At 38.5% G+C, this 20,245-nt stretch overlaps 1 protein-coding gene across 3 annotated transcripts in view; it reads left to right on the forward strand.

Annotated features, from left to right (window-relative positions):
• The window catches only part of SYT12 (synaptotagmin 12), a 48,987-nt gene that overhangs the window by 19,797 nt on the left and 8,945 nt on the right, over window positions 1-20,245 (forward strand). For all 3 annotated transcript variants that reach the window (XM_087919562.1, XM_087919555.1, XM_026706459.2), the window contains one exon: window positions 3,272-3,658. In XM_087919562.1, coding sequence (XP_087775688.1) covers window positions 3,272-3,658 — 387 coding nt within the window. The remainder of the gene's footprint in view (window positions 1-3,271; window positions 3,659-20,245) is intronic.

The following is a 20,245-nucleotide window of genomic DNA, read 5'->3' on the forward strand; positions in this document are numbered from 1 at the left end:
TATGTGCACTGGCCAGGTTGGCAATATATAAATGTAAGAAATCTATAGAAAATGTAGAGGCTTTAAAATTCAGTTGTTATCTAATACAGACAGAAGAAACTCACAAGGACTTTAGCCCTTAGCCACAGCCATCTCCATTTGCTGATTTCTTTAATTGCTTATAAATGCTTAGTCATCTTAGATAAAAATTTTGAGATAATACTGAATTGATTAAAACATTCTTCTGCCAAATTAAAAAGGTACAATTTGCAGTAGTGGTGGTGATAGCACCTGAGAGAAATTTAAATGTACTAAAACAATGGGTGGGATAGATTGTTAAAAGTTTATTTTTCCTCTTCACTTTTCTTAAATCCATCCCCCTTCAACCATTTGCCTTTGATGGGATCAAACCAAATAATTGTACCATGAAAAAATTAGGGGGCAGGAACGAGGCTTTTTCAAGGAGAAGTCCTGAGCAAGGAGAGGACTTAACAGTCATCTTTGTGCTATATTTTATATTTCACTCACCATCCCCTGATGTGTTGAATCTTGGCAAGATTCATGTCAAGCACAAACTCCAGACTTGCTATAAATGGAACACAATAGTATGAGTCATCCAGTAAAACATAAAAACCTATTCTAATGCAGAATAAAAGAATGCACTTTTAAATTAGTGAAAGCCTTAAAGGATACTCAACATTGACTCCCAAATTGACCTGCTTGGTTAGAGAAATGTTAATATCTATGTTTATTGCTGACTATTACGGACTTTTGTACAAAACAAAAAAAATGAACTGAAGATCTGAGATTTTGACTGCTAGATAGGCTATATTATAGAAAGAACAGAGTCATGATCTAACTTTAGAGAAGGAGGTAAATTTGCAATTGTACTTAACAATTGCTGTAAAGAAGATCAGTAGCCACCTCTTTATATCTTTTCTTTCTTTTCTATTTTTCTGCTTTGTTTTCCACTTTACCCCTTCTATTGCTTCCTTTTTTCCTTGTTCTGTTTTGGTTTGTATCAATATTTACTCTTGTTTTTTAAACTTTCAATAAAGTTCTATTTTTAAAAAGAAGAAACTCAACATTTATCCAACTGGTTTCTGACTAGTAGAAGTCCCATGATAGAAAAGATCCTGCTCTTTGTAAGTGTTAACCTATATTCCCCCTACACACACAAAAGAAAGAAAGAAAAAGAAAAGAAAATCTCTTAAGTTTTTACATAGAAAAAATACAAAGAAATTAAAGTAATTTAGTAAGTTTAAGTAGAGGGCACAATTTAAGTCTCCCTAGCGATGATCAACTGAGATTTGACCAATAAGTTTGATGGATTCTAACTCTTTTTTTCTGGCCATTCAACAATCTTCTTTCCAAATCCCCCAAACCAACAATACATAATGTAGGCTTCTATTCAGTGAAACAAGTCAATGACCATGGTCAGATTTCTCTTGGATGTTTTCTCATAAACGCCTAACAAGTAATACAGTTATGTTACTCCATGGGCCCTTCCCATTCCCCGCCCCCAATTCATAGTTGAATATTTTTGTTTTTACTAGAGTAAACCAAAATGCCTTAAAATGACTGAAGAAGCTTTCAAATGTTTATTCAGGCATGTTAGAAAAGCAAGGGATGGGGGAGAAGCCAGAAAGTCCCAAATTTCAGCCAAGAAGTCAGCAATTCAGAGTCCATCTTAAAATGAAAGTTGTTTGGGGAAGGTATCTTTTTGTAAAATCCAGTCAAAGAACAGAAAGACTCTCTAAATGTTAATATTAAATATTCCTGTTTGCTTGAGTGAGAACGATTTATCCTATATTTTCTTTCAGAATACATATATAAAATAGATTACACAGTCCTCTGGGAATAGGTTTGTGGGAATGTTATAAAATAACACATTTCCTTAAATACACTTTTGGCTTTTTTTTCTCCATAGTTGTTTGGCTCATAAATGGGTATAACAAACATTTTTATTTTCATACCCAAAGCATAGGCAGGCAGAGAAGACTGGTAGGAACATGGCAATGCAAGAAGCAGAGATTAGATGTGGTTTTGAAGCCTTCGGTAGAGGTGTTCACATTGGCAAACAAAGGGAAACCTGAGGTTGTGTATGTTGGATTATTGATCTTCAGTCAGAATTAATATAGTGCATCACGAATGAGAGTTTTAAAAGATGAAGCCATAATTCCAATTTTACATTATACAGCAGAGTCAAGATTACCTGCCTATGTATGTGCAGATATCTGAAGTCAAAAGAGGTATTTTTGTTTCAGAATCTCATTTTTACATTGTGCAAAAGTTACCTGGAGAATGTTGATGTTAGTGATGTTTTAATTAAATTAACAAGCACTAGAAAGAGTTGTTGTCTAATAGTAAATTGTGAATTTGAAGATTAAAATGTGGAGGCTCTCCATGTCAGTTCCTGTCATTCTCAGGATAGATCTGGGAAGACCCTAGTCTAAATCTCTGATGAGCCGCTGTTATTTAATGTAGACAAAACTGAGCTATTTGCACCAAACTGACTCTCAATAAGGCATTATCTATAGACTGCACCATTTCAGGCACAGTTTAAACAACATTGCATACACAGAGTTTCTCTCCTAGGTACATTTTCTGAAGACTCTCGCTTGTTTTCTCCTCCAGAACTTAAATTTAGAATCATTTTTGTCAAAACAGTGTATAGATCTCTACATAAATATTGATAGGATGAAATGTAGTCCATAAAGGTAATGTGCACCACAAAGAAATGGAAGGCATAAAACTGGCTTCAGAATTGAAAACAGAAAATAAATGTGTGTGGCCTGAAAATAAATTAGAATTAAGAATCACCATCAGTCCTTTGATCATTCCACAGGACCAGAATTATTAATAAAATGGGCAGCACTCCAAGTATCAACAATGTAGTTAATCTCTTGCCATTGTTATTTGTGATGATATTATAGTAATGCTAGTAGCACTTCCTAAAAAGTAGTTGTAATGCTTCAAACAACAATGCAATGAACATCCGGAAGACCCAACTTTTAATTCAGCTGTAATTTTCTTCAATGTTTCTTTGCACTGAAAAAATATCTCATTTTAACTAAGGGAATCTTTTCTGGATAGAGATGTCAGTTTTTCCATAATGTGAAAACTTATATTCATGATATATGGAATATTTTTGTCCATTTTATTCTGAACATTTTTTCTGCCAGCCTATGTTTATAAATCATTAAAAATTATATGTTCTATATTTAGCATGCTGAAGTTCAGGTTAACCATGATCTCTAACTAGCTTTCTGTTTTTTCTTATCGTTTGCAGAGGACAAGCAACTTCCGAAAGACAGGAGAAAGAATATCTCCTGTCTGCAAGCAAAGCTTGAAAATGGATGATGCCTTTGAAAATATTAATGAGTTGGGGACCTTGGAGCTGATGAACAAAGACCTGGAGCTGACTCCTTATGGGCCATTGAGAAAATCAATCTCCACTGACTCTCTAACTTCTGTCTCCTCCATTGGAAATAACTTTGGCCAGGAATTCACAGTGGGACAAATCGAAGTTAACATGGAATACAATGTAAATTCAAATACCCTGTATGTCACCTTGCTGCAGGGAAAAGATCTGATGGAGAAGGAAGATGTTAATTTTGAATCCTGTTTTGTGCGCATCAGTTTACTTCCAGATGAGCAGATTGTTGGCATTTCTAGGGTAAGTTTCTCCGCCGCTCATACTTGGTGGCCAACAATTCCCCAGACTGCATTACACAAGGCTTTTTCAGTCGCGTGTACGAGTGTTTAATCATGAAGATGCTGTATGATATAAACATATTTAGCCAGATAAATAGTTTCATCTTAAGATAGATTTTTGCCCCTAGTTACATTTAATTCCAGAATCTGGGCAGATCTTTAATGTTGAATTGATCTGACTTTCTTCCACACAAATCATTTTATCTTTAGTATTTGTCTGTTGAACACAACTCCTGCAATTTACATTGCCACTGTCTTCTTATATGTTCTCTGTAATCTCTATTCCTGGAGGTTTCCCATCCAACTACTAATTCAGCAAAATCCTTGTGGGAGTTCCAAATTATAATGAACCCTGACCCCACTTAGTTTCCAGCCCAAAGTTAGCTTCATACTGCATCTGCTGAAACATTTCAGGAAGTATATCATAAAGTATTAAATCCTGTATATAGCTAGCCCTCCCTTAATGATCATTTGTTCAGCAACTGTTCAAAGTTATAACTTTGAACTAATGGTATTTACAGCTGGTCCTTGAAGTTATGGCTGTTTTAGTGCCCCCACGATCACATGAGCAAAATTCAGGTGCTTGGCAGCACATTCCGCATTTAAAATTATAATTTTAAGAAATCCCCCTCATCTCTGCTGTTTTGGCTGCTCTGCACTCCACCAGTTCAGGAAACATACACTATATTTATATGTTAAAAAAGAGAAAGTTGAGGGGAGATAGGCGGGTGAGGAAGCGACCATGACAGGGAAGAAGTGTGAGGTCTCATTCTCACCTAGCAGTGATACATCCTGATCTAACTACCAAATCAGGACTACTGAAACTGCTATCAATAAATGATGTGGCCATGTGATGTTTTGCCTAATGACTGCATTGCTTAGTAATGGAAATCCCAATTCCAATTAGGATTGTTAAATGAGAACTACCCGTAATCCCAGATTTGCTCTCCTGTTTTGGTAGCATCAGAATGTCTTCACTGCTGGCAGTAAATCTTACACTGTTTATCAATCTGAAACAGAATCAAATATGTTGTAGCCAAAGGCTCAGATATGAATGCTTGCATAATGAAAGTTAAGCTACCTGGGAATTCAAGTAGTAGTTGCCAGAGCACTTCTAGAGAAAGCCAAGACCTTTTCTGCTGTTTTTCCACATATGGTGAAATGCTTGAATGGTTTCTAAAGGAATCACACCACATTACACATGGTCAATGCAAGTACAAATGAATCAGGCTTGATTTTAATTAATTTGATGTTACCTTATTAAATAAACTTTTGCTTGTTTTTTTATTTAAAAAATAATATATAATTGCAACTGGTATAATGAGCTATGATTATTTTGCTATCCCATATTAAAGTTAGTTTTTAATATTAACTTGCCTTAACTGCTTAAAAGTTTACATGTTGTTTATCTATGGTGGCATATAGAATCATAAACCAGAAAGGCATTGAAACAGACAGGAAAATGAGGATTATACAACCTGTTCATTGAGGAGTTTCATTTCTAAAAAGAACAGATAATTTTAAGCAAATACACTCATGGTTTTTCTCACAACACTTGGCTGATGCAGCTTCATTGAATTCTTAGTTTTTTGCTTGGAAAGATTAAAATTTTCCCCATGAACTAATTTCCCCAAAATTATTGAAGAAACTGAAAGTTACAGCCCATTTACACACACCGACACACACACACATTGTAACATTGGTTTATTTTTGTTTCCATGTATTGTCATAGTTTACAAGATTATAAAAGCCATGTACTGCTAGTTGTTGAGTGTCTTGGGGTCATCAAATGATACAGCAGATAATGATCTGGAATTCAGCTGGCCATTTTTTTCCTTTATCCAGTTCCTTGGCAGAATCCATCCTCTTGGGTATTGATCCAACCTGTTGGTTCCAGTTATATTCAGATGTTAGAAAGGTACATTAGATCCAAGCAATCCTTGAAACGAGAGGCAAAGAGGAATAACTTGGGGATATCTGGTATGAAATAGAATCGTTCCACTTTCACTTTCATTTGAATCTAGATCTCCACAACGTTCTGGTCCCACTTAGGGTTCTGCTGCTTTAGAGCATGAGGATGGGGCTATGAACAAAAATGCTTCTCTTGGACACAAAGGAATATAGTAAATGGGAAATGTCTTCTCCAAGTGGCTTATATTCGCCTGCAAGTTACTGTGGCCCTTTTAATCTATTCTGCCATGCCTGGCGTTGATTGTTCTTTTCATGTTAATACTGTAACTGTTTACTTCATAGTCACTTAAATCCTAAAATTCTGTGCTACTTGGAGGAGCCTGCGATGTGATGCAGAATAGTCCCAGAATTGCCTTCAGGGATTAGATATCTGGGTAGTTTCCATTAGATTGAAGCTGTCATTCCAGGCCTTGGCATACTGTTGGAGCAACTGATAGAGACCTTTTTACATTCCTTGTTGTCTACTTACCATTTCATCATTCTCTACAAACCAGCATTTGGTTTGAACCTAAAGAACTAGTGATTAAATTTCAGTGACTGGATTTCAGTGATTGAATTTTAGGTCTTCAAATATGAGTCCATTTAATAATCAGATGAACAGAACCAGCCCACTCAGTTCTCAGTATTGTCCCAAGATGGGAAAATACTGTTTTTAATATGATTTTGGCCAAAGAGTTCTTGTTTTGGCCAGCAAACTCTAGCAATTCTTCCTATACTAGGCTGGTGGTTACTGATTTTAGTTTGCTGCATTAAGCAGGTTTTTTTGGCCTGATATAACTCATTTAACTTAGTGCTTCACTTAATAGAAGTGTTTTATTCTGTTTTCATCTATAGCCTTTTCTAATTCAGAGTTTAAAGGACCATTACTTTTAAAGCCCTGAACTGATGTGATTAAATTTGGCAAGCTCCTTTCCATTCTATTTTGCCTGCCAATTTTGTCAGAATCTGCTTCGAAGCAAATAAAAAAATACAGCCTTTTGTGTTTATTTGGACTAGGTAGTAAGTTGATAATGCTGTTTTAGGTAATAATGTTGTGATTGCAAAAGCAATCAGGTTGGACAGTTTTGACTAACAATATATCATACTAAAATTGTAACATTCTAGATTAGAATTATTTAGTCTTTTCACATTCCTACTTTAAAACTCATGTTAAAGCTGAATTATTTTAACAATTTTCAGCCAGATCTGTTGAGGCATAAAGAATGGTATTGTGACTTACAAAGTAGATGCTAGTTCCCAAAAACATGGACTAAACAAGGTTTCCCCAAATATAAATGTCGAGAAACAGTAGATTGACAATAGAAATTGATTTCTCCACTTTCTTTTTCCTGGCTGGCTTGGGTTACATGCACATTGTTCCAAATAATAATATGTAGTAATAATAAGTGGAGGGAGCTATGATATTCAGAGGTTCATTTTTTTAAAAAAGCTAGTGTTCTCCAGCATTCAGGTGTCCTTTGGGCCAGCATGATAGGAACCCTACAGCCAGTCTTACAACTTACAGGTCCTTGGTTATAGATCTAATTTACTTCATTTAATTTCACTTACCATGTTTTACCAATGGCTAAAAGTTCATCCCACTATTTGGTGCAGCTCTTTGATTAACTACAGTGTTGACTTTTTCTGGTTACCATTATATTGTTGCTAACAAGCCTAAATGAAACCATGGCTTCTGTATTTCTCTTCATTCTTTTACTGAGTAGTAGTCATTTTATATGCAGACTGCATATAAAACTTTTAAAAAGCCATTATCAGGAAGAAACCAGATAGGGGTTTTGGATTAATTTATGACATGCAGTAAATGTGTTTTTAAGTGAATACACCAAATGACAAGATAATCAGTTAATCATGTATAATAGCTCTTACCATGTTAAGCTAAATAAATATGTGAAGCAGGTTCACATATGTATAGCCACTGTAGTTCATAAGCACTAATTTATGGCTTAGCAGAGTGATGCAGATTTTTCTGAATCAGGAATTACCCTTGGCCTTTATGTACATGGAGCTATGAAATGCACATGCCTACCTCTTAAAAGTCATGTTAGAATTCATCATAATATGCAGGTTGCCCCCATTAAAGTTAGAAAATTGGGAAATGAAAGATAAGGCTTCTGTATATATGTTCTATTTCTACTCTCCCTATCCTAATTGATTCTTCAGGAAAGGATTTTCTTATGAGCTGAAGGGTAACAACACATTGATTGCGAAATCTAAGCCTTCTCTTTTTTTTCCTCAGCTCAGTCATGAGATTCATTTAAACAAACACCTTTTCAGTGGGATCTCTGGGTATCTTCTCATGCTGCCTCACTTTCTCTAGGTTTTAAACAGGCTGCATTGCTATCACTACATGTCTGCTTCACTAGCAGTACAGCTGACTGATGGAGGGCACTGTAAGAAAAATATTTCTAGGAAATCAACCAGTCTTTAACTTTTTGAGATTAGGACTGACAGTATTTTTCACTCAGACGTTACCCTAACTCTAGAGTGCTGAGGAGACCCTTGCACATTAGGCCTGAATGCCTGCAGCAAAGCTGTTTGGCTGTTGTCAAGACTTGGGATTATTACAGGATTCAGGGCAGAAACCAATGCTCATACCACTGCATGTGCAATAGCTTCATCGTGGTGCACATTCATGCTCAATCTTATCAAAGTGATGTTGGCATGGCAGGAATACAAAGCGCACCATGGAGGGTACATTTGGGAACCAGCTTCGTAAATAATGTATGTAGGTAGATTGCCACTGCCCAGAGGTGATTTACGTCCAAGTGGATTATAGTAGAGAGCCCCAAAATTAAAAACCCAAACTCCAATGTAAGAAGAAGCAAATAGTAGGGTTGACAACATCTAAATAAGCTCTTATGATTCTGGTTTGAATCAGTGCTGATCTGCAGCACGTAGCAGCTAGTGATGGCACCATATTATAAAAATACTCTTTTTCATAATATCATTTCTGCAATGGGTTTGCTGTTAAATATAATGAAGTAGGCTATGTTATGGTTATGGTCATTTTTGCAACTTTACCATTTTCATGATTTTAAGTCTGGGTTTCAAGATTATTTAAAAAATAATAATTCAGCTTCTTATTTCATATTGATATAAGAACACAGGAATACATGTAGCAGTGTTGGAATAGCTGAATGCCATCTTAGACCACAACATAACAAGGCAGATGCCTATTGGCCAGCAGAAGATAGGGAAAATTAGTTTAGATATAGAAAAATCCAGCTTTCAACCAATATACTGTATTGCAAAATGTTATTTCCCATTTGCTTGTAGTTGCAGGCAGTGAGCCTGATATTTTGTTGTTTTATTTGGCCTTTACAACAAACAAATGAACTTAGCTCCAGATGAATGGGTAAACAACTGAAAATAACTCTAGGAATTGAAGAAAAATTCAGGCTTAGTAGGGAGTGGGAGTCATTGAACACAGTAAGACATAACTTAAACTAAACCAAACAACCCTAGGAAGTTGCTGTTGACAGATCATTGAGTGAGAAGCCAGGCATTCCTGGAAGCCACCTGAAAAAGTCTGATTTTGCATAGAAACTTGCTGTTTTCAAAACAAATATCATTTTCTGCACATTCATGTCATATTCAGTTGAACAAGTGGATATAAAATCTTATTTAAAATATTCAGCGGAAGAGAAGGCCCTACAGGGCAAGAAAAGAGACTTAATGATCTCTGATGACTAAGTCTATTCAATCATTAGTACGTGTAGCAGACGCTTTGCTCTGAAGAGATTTGCAAAGTCAGTTCTGCAGACCATTCTTTAATCCCAGTTATTTGTGTCTCACACAATTCCAACCAAACTGAAATTTAAAATTCCAGCTTTAAAATTTCCCATTACAAAATATCAATTTCTTATTAAAAAAAGCAACAAATTAGTCCATATTTGTCCTCACTTTTTCCTCACTATTTCCTTACTCACAAGTTTCCAATCCTGCTCGCTAAATTTCCAACTTTAAAGAATTTTTTTTAATCTGGTTGGTGCACACACCATCTGAGTTCAGATTAGAATGGTTTAGTACTACTGGCTAGGGAATCCTGAGAGTTGAAGTCCATACATTTTGAAGTTGCCAAGTTTGAAAAACAGGGTTTTAGATGTCCATGGATATTCTCAATCATCTAGATCAGGAGTCACCAACCTTTTGAACCTCAGGATCCACCAAACTCATAATTTTAAATCCCAGGGACCACTAACTGGTTCTGTGGGCGTGGCCTAATTTGTGGGTGTGGCTTGGTGGTCATGTGACTGGAAGGGCATGGCTTGTATGTAAATATTATAAATATTTATATAAATATTGAATGTTTTTATAAAAAGAGCAACTTTTACCCAAAATCAGGCAGAGCAGGCAGGCAGATTGAGTTGCTCACAGAATCACAGATTCATTCAGAAATCTATCTATCTGCCATTGGCTAGCTCAGTCAGTCATATAAAATTTGCTTGCAAGCAAACTCATAAAATTAACTCACAACACACCATGTATGTAAATATTGAATTTTTTATTTAAAAAAGAGCAACTTTTACCCAAAATCAGGCAAAACAGGCAGATTGAATTGCTCACAGAATCATTGAGTGATCTATCTGCCATCGGCTAGCTCAGTCTCTCAAATTTGCTTGCTGTGAGTCTGCATTGAGTTTGCTTGCAAGCAAACCTTCAGTCCTAAGGGAGGTTCGGCTGTGCTTAGTTAGAAAGCAAGAAATCCGACCATTTCCTGCTTCCTAGCTAATGTAAATCTCCTGGCACAGCAGAACAGAGGATGGTCGGAAAAAGGAAAAACAGCAACTTAGCAGACAAGTTTACCTGGTAAGGAGTGAGTGGGCGGGGAGGGTTCCCGCTGGCCATGTGGGCAGTGCAGCCTTGTGTTTCTGCAAAGCCTGGATTATTTGCTTTGTGGTGGTGCTCTGGGGGTGAGATTTCTCTGCAGCCCACCAAAATTTTCTCACGGCCCACTGGTTGGCAACCACTGATCTAGATCATGGTGTCCCAAAGGTGCTTTTTCCAAAATGCAACTGGACTTTGTGGTTGTTGTTGTTTGACAACATTTCGCTTCTCATCCAAGAATCTTTTCCAATTCTAACTGGCTGGTGGGGAAGTCTTCAGATCTTTTCAAGGGAGCTTCTTTTTATTATATCTTCAAAAACATGGAAACTAGACTGGTACTGACACTGATTTTTGCTAACCCAAGGCAATATAACTTGCTGCAAAAAAGGATAGGGAACCTTTTTACCCCTGGAACAGGGATGGGATTCTACCAGTTCTGACTGATTCTATAGAACCACTTGTTAAGTTTCTAAGCATTTTGGAGAACAGGTAGTTAGAAGAAATCTCCTTTTGTTTTTTTCCACCCTTATTACATTCTTGGCAGTATGCCTAGACTTACTGTCTCTGAAGGAGTTTTTTTTTTCTTTCCTGGTACTTTCTTATAGGGGAAGGGTTGTTTTAAGCTTTTTACACTACTGTTGGGAGGAAATACTCCCCTGTTGCAGTTAGCACTTTGAAGAAATAATTGAATAACTAAGCAGAGCTGCGGAAAGAAGCTTTTAATGACAAGGAACCAAGATGAGTGACATTCAGCAAGGGTTCATGGCTAGCTAGAAAGATTGACGTTCAAATGTGAGTTTACATACCCTTTCTGAGTCTAAAACTGGTTTTTGGTGAAGTTTAATTCTGTCCTTGGTGATGCTTAATCCTGTGTTTATTGATGAGATAATTTTCCCTATTCAGCTTTGTTTGGAAGGAAAAAGGTTAATCTCTGTTCCTGAAAAGAAACTGGGTTGAGAAATCTGGCTAATTCCTGTGTCTATTTGTTCTGGTAATTGATTTAATAAGCAACAGCTACTGTTGTGATTTAATTATTTGTATTGTCTTTGATTTTTTTTCTGCCTCATGGTTTCTTTTCCTATCTGGGGAAGGGGTCTTCCTTCATTGCTTTAGTGGTACCTGGCACTGTCCTTTTGGGGTGTACTTCCAAGAAGCAGGATGCAAGCTTGGCACTGATTTTTTTACTACCTTTCTGGGGGCATGTGACCTTTCCTTAAATCTGGATGATTTCCTTAGGATATCTTATGAGGCGAGTGAGACCAGCTGATATCTTTAAGTGGTGCAAATGGATCTAAGGATTGCTTTTCCTGGGTGTGCTCTTTCTGGAGAGTTTAAATGACCTCTCTGCTAAAGGGTTTCACTTTATGAGCAAGAGTTGGCTGCTGATAGTTATCATTGAATTTTAACTATTTTAATTCCTCAAGGTGCTCTGGCACCCTGCCTGATTTTTAACTCTGGCTTGCAGGTATTTTTAATCTAATGGTTGGTATTTAGGGCAGCTTTTTGCAAGCAAAGAAGCTTTTTGTATTTTTGTACAGTAAACCTTGACTTACAACAGTTCATTTAGTGACTATTCAAAGTTACAATGGCACTGAAAAAAGTGATGTATGACTGTTTTTCACACTTACAACCATTGCAGCATCCCCACTGTCATGAGAGGCAGGCGAGGAGAAGTGCCCCTTGATGTTAATGACGGCGAATTGGCCATGCCCACCCAGTCACATGACCACCAAGTCACACCCACCAACTAAGCCACACCAGCAGAACCGGTTGTTAAAAAAATTGAATCCGACCCCTGCCCTGGAACAGTGTTAAATCACCTTTCCCAGCATTTTTACCCCATCCAGTAGAAAAGATTCTAGCAGCAGTAATTTGGACATTTGGCAAGCTTCCTAATTCTCATGTATTTACAATTCATGTACAAGTAAAGTTCTTCCTGGGAATTGGCTTTGTGAAGGAGGGTTTTACACACACACACACACACACACACACACACACACACACAAATAGGATTGAAGGTTCCAAAAGCACATAAAATATAAATTCTCTATACTTTTACATAGCAGTATGAGTAGTTTGGGGGCTGCTCCCCAGGGGTGGGATTCTACTGGTTTGGCTCAGTTCGGCCTAACAAGTAGCTCCAAAAATCATCTGGTTCGCTCTGAAGATCTGCTGCTGGGCCCGCCCGCCTGCCCGGGCTCCCATACTGACCTCTATTTCCTGCTTTTGAAGCACAGCTGCATCGCGCAGCACAGCGGATTGCCACGTGTCAGCTATTGAAGGAACAGGAAGAGTGCAGGAGAAGGTCAGTAGGAAAGCCTCTATGCACGCAGAAAGTGCATGTTTGCTCCGTGCATGTGCAAAGCATGCCCACCAAGCCACGCCCACCAAACCGGTGGTAAACCAATTTAAATCCCACCACAGCTGCTCCCTGGATCTTTGGTTGAAAGCTAAGAGAGAAGAGGTTTCATCCATCTGGCCAGGAGCAGGAGGCTCCGTTCAGAGCATCTCCTGCTTTTTCTTTGTTGAATTTCCCTTTACAGGGAAAAAAAATAGTGTGGGATGTATGGCAACGCTATCCTTCACTTTTTTGAAGGTCAGGTAGAAGTGAGGTTGCTGCAACATTGTCTACATTTATGATCGGAGGAAGGAAACCCCAGAAACTTGAAGGCATGATGGGGGGGAGGATGCCCATACCCCACATTTGCAGTAGAAATGCTAAAGATTGCCCTTGCAGCTTTTCATTTAGAGAAAGAACTGATCCAAAAGTTATAGGCTCTAAATAAGACCCATAGCAGTGTGGGTAGAAAGGCGTTTTATGTTTGTATTAAAAGAAAGAAACCTTCTGTTAGCCTCGAATTCCAGAATATTCAATTGTCGACATATGAGGTGGTTCTTCCTCCTCCCCCTCCTCCTCCTTCTTCACAGTACTTCATCAGCTACTTTCCAAGAGGTTTTTTTTTTTTTTAAGATAAAAGGTTATTCTAGTGTACTCTACCTGAGATAAAGTCAAACTCAATGTAGTGAGGTTAATTTCTGTGTGAAAGGACAAGGTGCTTTGCAATTCCATACTTTACTCTCTTTGATGGGATTTTGGTACCGGTAGATGACTTGCTGAAGTTAGACTTTGAAAGTTCCTCCACCAAAGTGTGCCATGACTAACCATGTTGCAGAACCATGGTGGTGCAGTGGTTAGAATGCAATATTGCAGGCTAATTCTGCCCACAGCCAGAGGTTCGATCTTGGCTGGCTCAAGGTTGGCTCAGCGTTCCAACTTTCCGAAATCGGTATAATAAGGACCCAGCTTGTTGGGGACACAGTATGCTGACTTTGTAAACCACTTAGAGAGTAAAATACTATGTAAAGCAATATATAAGCCTAAGTCCGTGATGGCGAACCTATGGCACGCGTGCCACAGGTGACACACAGAGCCATTTGTGCTGGCACGCGAGCTGCAGGCAAACTTATTTCACTGACCATGCGTGTGCCTCACAGCTGATTTTCGGCCTGTTTGAGGCCTTTTTCAGCCTCCCAGAGGCTTGAAAAAAGCCTCTGCAGGCTTTACAGGACGAATAGGCCCGTTTCGTCACTTCCTATAATGCTGGAAGTGATGAACCGGGCCTATTATTCATCCTGTAAATCCTGCAGAGACGTTTTCAAGCCTCTGGGAGGCCGAAAATCAGCTGTGGGGCACAGTGCAGGTAAGGCGGCGGTGAGGAGAGTGGCTGGAGCGGATTGTGTACGCATGCGCATGGGGCGGGGGGGCACGCATTGCCTTCTGGGTGCTGGCACATGAGCGCACAAGCACTAGCACGCGCATAATTTTTGGCACAGGAGACCAAAAAGGTTACCCACCACTGCCCTAAGTGCTATTGCTACAGTTCCTGGTCCAGAGCTACCAACTTGTCTCTTTGTGTGTTTCTGTCTACGTTATGATAAAATATCAAATCAGAACGCTTTAAGAGCTAGGGTGGTTTTAGAGATGGTTTGATTCTATCTGAATTAATTAATATGATACACACAGGAAAAAGTATTGTGCAATATCACAAGGGTGAAATCTAATCTAATGCCTTAGTATGTGTGTGCCATCGCTTTTTCCGGCACCCTGCATGTCTTAATTCTACACCACATTGGTTCTGTCACTTTGCATACTTTCTGGTTGTGCATCCAAGGCCTCTGCTGCAGTGCAGTTCTCGTTGACAGCTTCCAGAAGACATGAAATTTGGGGAATCTGTCAAGGACTTCAGAGGAGATAGAAGCCATTTGATTTAATTTATCACCCTAGCTGAGAAATGCTCCCTTTCATCCAGAGAAAAAAGAGTCAGTTCCTTCTGGGTTATATAATGCAATCCTTTGACAGTTTACACATACCATGGTGGCTGGGGAGACAAAAGTTTAAAGTTCCTGAAAGATGTTTGTTTGAGAGTCCACAAATGAATAAATAATATTTTGAAAGAAGTTAAGTCACCTCAGTGGGGAAATCCACAGATTATCTGATAAGTTGAAACATTCACATTCTTTGCATCTTGTTTAATGTACTTAGAATGGCATAGAGCCCCATGTTTTCCTAATGATAATATTTTGCAGACTATAAATTGCTCTATTCCTGAGCTGTATTTTTGACAAATGGGCCACGGTATTCCCACTGAAGCAGGAAATTATTGGCTAAAACTCCATATAGCAATGATTCTTCCCTGTAACACACAATAGAAGTTTTCTAATATGAATGTGTGTAAATCATTGAATTTATTGTGGAATGTCTAGGAATCCAAGTGTGACAGGGGGTACAATGAATAGGCAGGTAGAGAGGTACTACCATTCTCATCACAAGAAGCAAAGCCAGCCAAATAGAAGCCAGTTTTTCTATAATATCATCAGCCTTTTGAAGTAGACCAGACAAGATATCAAAACCATGAGCGCTAATGCTATTTGTCTAAATACTGCAAAACTCTTGTTCCTGTAACCTTTAACTGGGCAAAACAATGCATCGTATCGTAGGGCAACAAGTTTTGAACCCAGATATCCCAAATAGGCTAATTTACAGAATATGTCTACATTTTGGGACCTATGATCCCAGGGAATTGAAATATGCCAAATTTTATAAAATATTTTATGACATATAGCATAGAGTGAATTTTAATAAGTTTTTCCATAACAGTTCCCATTATTCTTCTGCAGTTATCTCTTTGAAGCTTTTCATCCAATTCATCATGCAGTTTTTAAAATTGATTTCCATTCTGTATTACATTTCAGTAAATTTATACATACACACTAGTATACATGCTTAAAGACCACAATTGGGACCAGCAATCTGTCACTGAATGATGCAGTGGTCAAGCAAGAAATTGCATGGCTGCAGTGGATTTACAACTCACTTCCATTGCAGTCATTAATCCAGTCGCCCACAATCATTAAGCAAAGCACCACATGAATGCAACTTGCAGTTTTATTGGCAGCTCCTCCATTGACTCTGTTTATTGGAATCCAGGTGTGAACGTGGCAAACAAGCATCATGTGATCACAGTGATGCTGCAACAGTTGTAAAGTTACTTTTTCAGTGCAGTTGTAACTTTGATGTCACTAAACAATTTTGGAATCTCTACACTGATAAATCCTGCATTGTTATCTTGTGGATACATAGAGAAGATATTTTCAGTAGTGACCTGCTATTGAGAAATTATGACCATTTAATCTTTGCTTCATGGTAAACGTTTGCTGGGTTCTCTGGGGTAATTCTGTATTTTCTAGGCACTAAGCTATTGTCAAACAGTTGGAGACACTAGGGGAAACAGAATGGAAGAAGTTTAATCTTGTATCACACAGTAGGCCCTGGACTCTTCCATAGACCAATGCTCCACTTGAGCATTGTATAGGAGAGGCAGTTGCAAGGAGGTTGAGGGTTATTAACAAACACAATGGCAAAGGTCTATATGGTAGTGTATGATGGGGGGAGAGGGTGGGGGAGAGAGAGAGAAACATGGTTGCTCTGCAGATAGTAGCTTCACAAATTGTTTCCCCTTGATTTTTCTGTCAACATTTTCAGCTTTTGCTTCCCTGAAGGGGAAGTGGATGAAAGGAGAAATCTACTGTAAAGATAGTTGTTTACAGCTGCTGATGGAGATGGTGAAAGGATTTGTGGGGCAGGAAGACATCTTGTGAACGGGCCTTGTTTGCTGTACTTCCTTACGAAGATTAAAAGGCCTACCTCCTCAGCAGAACACTGCAGACTTAATCATTCTGCTCAGAAACCTCCCACGCACCCAGGACAAGGGAGGTAAAGGACCCGCAAGGTTCATTTCACCCAAGCATTTTTGGGCACAGGCCAAAAGAAGCACCTCATTTTAATCTAAATTCTCTTGGCGTGTTGTGACTGGTGTTAATTGCAACAAATAAATAGAAATAAAATCTTCCTATCTTACGGATGAGATTAAAAGAGAGCTGTCTCTTCCTCTGCTTACAGTTTCTAATGAAATGTGGTTCTGTTGATTTGTAACGTTTAGTCCCATCTTTTCTCCCAAGCAGCTCTAATTGCAGGACTCTCCATCTTTTATTCAGCCCATATTCCCTACTGGGGCAGTTAGACAAAGATCACACCCAGTGGATTTCATGCTGACATAGGGATTTGAATCTGGGTCTCCACAGTCTAACACTAATTGGTATCCCAGGATGTTGCTGAGCTAGGATCCGGGACTGTAGCAGAAAGAACAACAAAGTTCCCTATCCATATATAAAGAGCCTTTTCCTTAGAATAGGAGAAGCTAAATAAGATGGATACCTCTGCAATATACCCTGACACTTACTTAGTTTCTTTCTTTCTTTCTTTCTTTCTTTCTTTCTTTCTTTCTTTCTTTCTTTCTTTCTTTCTTTCTTTCTTTCTTTCTTTCTTCCTTCCTTCCTTCCTTCCTTCCTTCCTTCCTTCCTTCCTTCCTTCCTTCCTTCTTTCTTTCTTTTCTTTTCTTTTCTTTTTTTGAGAAGCAGCAGCGGGGCGCTCTGGTGCTAGCAAAATACCAATGACTGTACTTGCTCATTATATTTAATTGGTTGTATATGTCCCTGTTATACTATGCCTGACATTTTCCTCCTCTGTAGTTAATACAAAGATTGAAGGTGATTTAATTTGGGGAAATAATGCAGAGGGGAACTACTTAGTTTTCTCATCAAGGGTCCTTTTTTCCTTATGCAAAGGAAAAAGATTTCTGGAGAGATTGTGGGTCATCCCTAAAAAGAGATATTGATAAGATTGAGTGAGTCCAAAGATGGGCAACCAAAATGGTGCAATTTCTGAGGGGCAAAACCAGTGCTACCAGTTTGGACCGGTTCAGCCGAACTGGTAGTTTAAAAAGGCCTCCAAAAATCAGCTGAGAGGAGGAAAAGAGGGGGCAATCAGCTGAGAGGAGAAAGAATAGAAAAAGACTGGATCGGCCTTCCCACCCGCCACTGTGCTTTTCTCTTCTTTATCCTCTCAACTGATTGGCGCTGCAGGCCTCAGCTGGTGTTGGGAAAGCTGCGCATGCGCGTTAGGTGCACGCACATTAGGTACGCATGCACGATCACCAAACTGGTAGTGGAACAGATAGGATCCCACTTCTGGACAAAACATACCAGGAGAGATTGGAGGAACTGAATATGTGCGGCTTGGAGGGAAAGGAGGAACATGACTGAAACCTTTAAATAGTAAGAGTGTAAATTAGATTCTAGAAAGACAGTGTTTTCCATATTAAGCTATCAAGAAAAAAATTGAGAAAACAGAGGCATAACCACAAACTGACAGGAGGGATGTTCAAAAGTAATGTTAGAAAGCATTACTTCGCAGAAAGAATATTGGAAGCCTGGAATCAACTTCCTGTAGCGATAGTGAGTCAAGACCCTCAAACAGCAGACTTGATGGACCACTAGGTCTTTTTCTGCCGTCAGTTTTCTATGTTTCTGTCTCCATCACATCTACTTTAGCTTTAAGAAAGATTAAAATTTTATTTATGTGAATACTTAGTTGGAATCTAGAAATCCTGATATGCAGGAATATGCAGTCAGCAAAATAGAATTCATAAAAGCTGAACAACATACAACCAATGAAAAAACTGTAAAATGAAATTCTGGAATGAAAGAGGACAGCTGAAGGAGAAGATCTTGCACAAATTCAAGAAAACCTCTCTTTGTCGCAGTTTGAGGGTTTTTTTAGGATTCTTGTGAGTCAGAATGGTAGCCAAACTGGGTTTTGCCATTTTTAATGCTTACATCAAACCAGATCTGTTCTCTTCTCTGTCATCCGCATCAAGATACCAAAAATTCTGCCTGTTGAATTTCCCAGAATTTTAAAGATGCAGCTGCCCACACAACTGGGCAGTCTGGATTCTACTGCCAGCAGTGTCTTCAAAAGAAGAACCTGGATGGAATCATCTCCTTACACCTGCTGTTTGCAGGGGGTATAAGGTCCCATCGAGCAAATAGCAATGGGAAGGAGGGATAGAGAGAGTATTGTAGAAGATGAACCTTTACAGAAATATTCAATAACTTTTACTTAAAGGGACTCAAGCATTTTTTAAATCTAGAACTGTGAAATAACATCTCAAAGTGGCTAAGACAAATATCTCCCTAATTCAGTGAACTGTAAGATGGAGGAGGAAGAAGAAGTATGTTACAGGCAGCTATATTCATCTTTAACCTGATTTATCCTTCCTGCAAAGCTCTGGTCTACTTAGCAGGGCTGTAAGGAGGGAAGAGAAGAGTTTTATTTTTAGGTAACAGACCGTTAATTACTTAGGACTCTGATGCTGATCACACCTGTGCACGTGTGCACAAATATTTCTTCTTGCTGTTTTTTTAAAATTGTGCAAAGCCAGTCTGTATTACAAGTGTTGTATCTACATGGGCTCTTCCAGGTTATATCAGGAGAGATCCTAGGTGGCTTTCCTTGAAGGAAATTAATTCTATGAACGGCTTCAGACTGTTGATTGCATTATGACAGCTCTAATGGCCGTGTGAGGGTATTTCCCTGAAGATACTGTAATGTTGGGCTCTGCCTCCTGTGGCCATTCACTGACATAAAACTTCTAATTTAGGGAGCTATTACTTCTGAAATAGTGGAATCATTACTGATTTAATGCAAACAGTTTGGATAGTGAGTGTAAGGAAAATGCTGTAGCTGGCAAAAAGTACACAGCACATTATTCACAGAGGAAACACAGACAGAAGTCAATGCTATGGATTTTGCACAATGCCTAAGCCAAAATTAGGGATTTTTCTCTAACCAGAGCCAGATGCCAGAATCCCTACTTAGGTGTTGTTATCCATGCTAATTACCTTTATAACTGCTGATTCTCTGACTTCCGGCTTCATACTGTCAGATCTTAGTTTATAGCTGCTCTCTTTGGCCAGTGGGTCAAGAACTGGAAAATGCTTCTGGATTAATAGAAAGTGGTAGTGCTGGCCAAAGATAGCAGCTATAAACTAAGATCTGACAGTATGGGGCGGGAAGTCAAAGAATGAGCAAACAGTTATAAAACAGTTATATAATTAGCATGGATCACAACACCTAAGTAGGAATTCTGGCAGATGGAAACAGAGACAAAGACACCTGAGGGAAATGATGAATCCTGAACTGATAGTTTTAAGACTCATGAAAACCACTTTTTTCTTGCTTAAATTCATCGTATAATGCAGGGTAATATGTAAAGCAGAGCCAAAAATATCATCCAAAAACTGCAGTCTGAATAGGCAAAGTGGAATAATAGCTGTTGTGGTGTGGTAGATA

The sequence above is a fragment of the Pseudonaja textilis genome, chromosome 1 (genome assembly GCF_049901715.1).
Source record: "Pseudonaja textilis isolate UNSWEBS1 chromosome 1, rPseTex1.2, whole genome shotgun sequence".
Classification (NCBI taxonomy): Eukaryota; Metazoa; Chordata; class Lepidosauria; order Squamata; family Elapidae; genus Pseudonaja; species Pseudonaja textilis.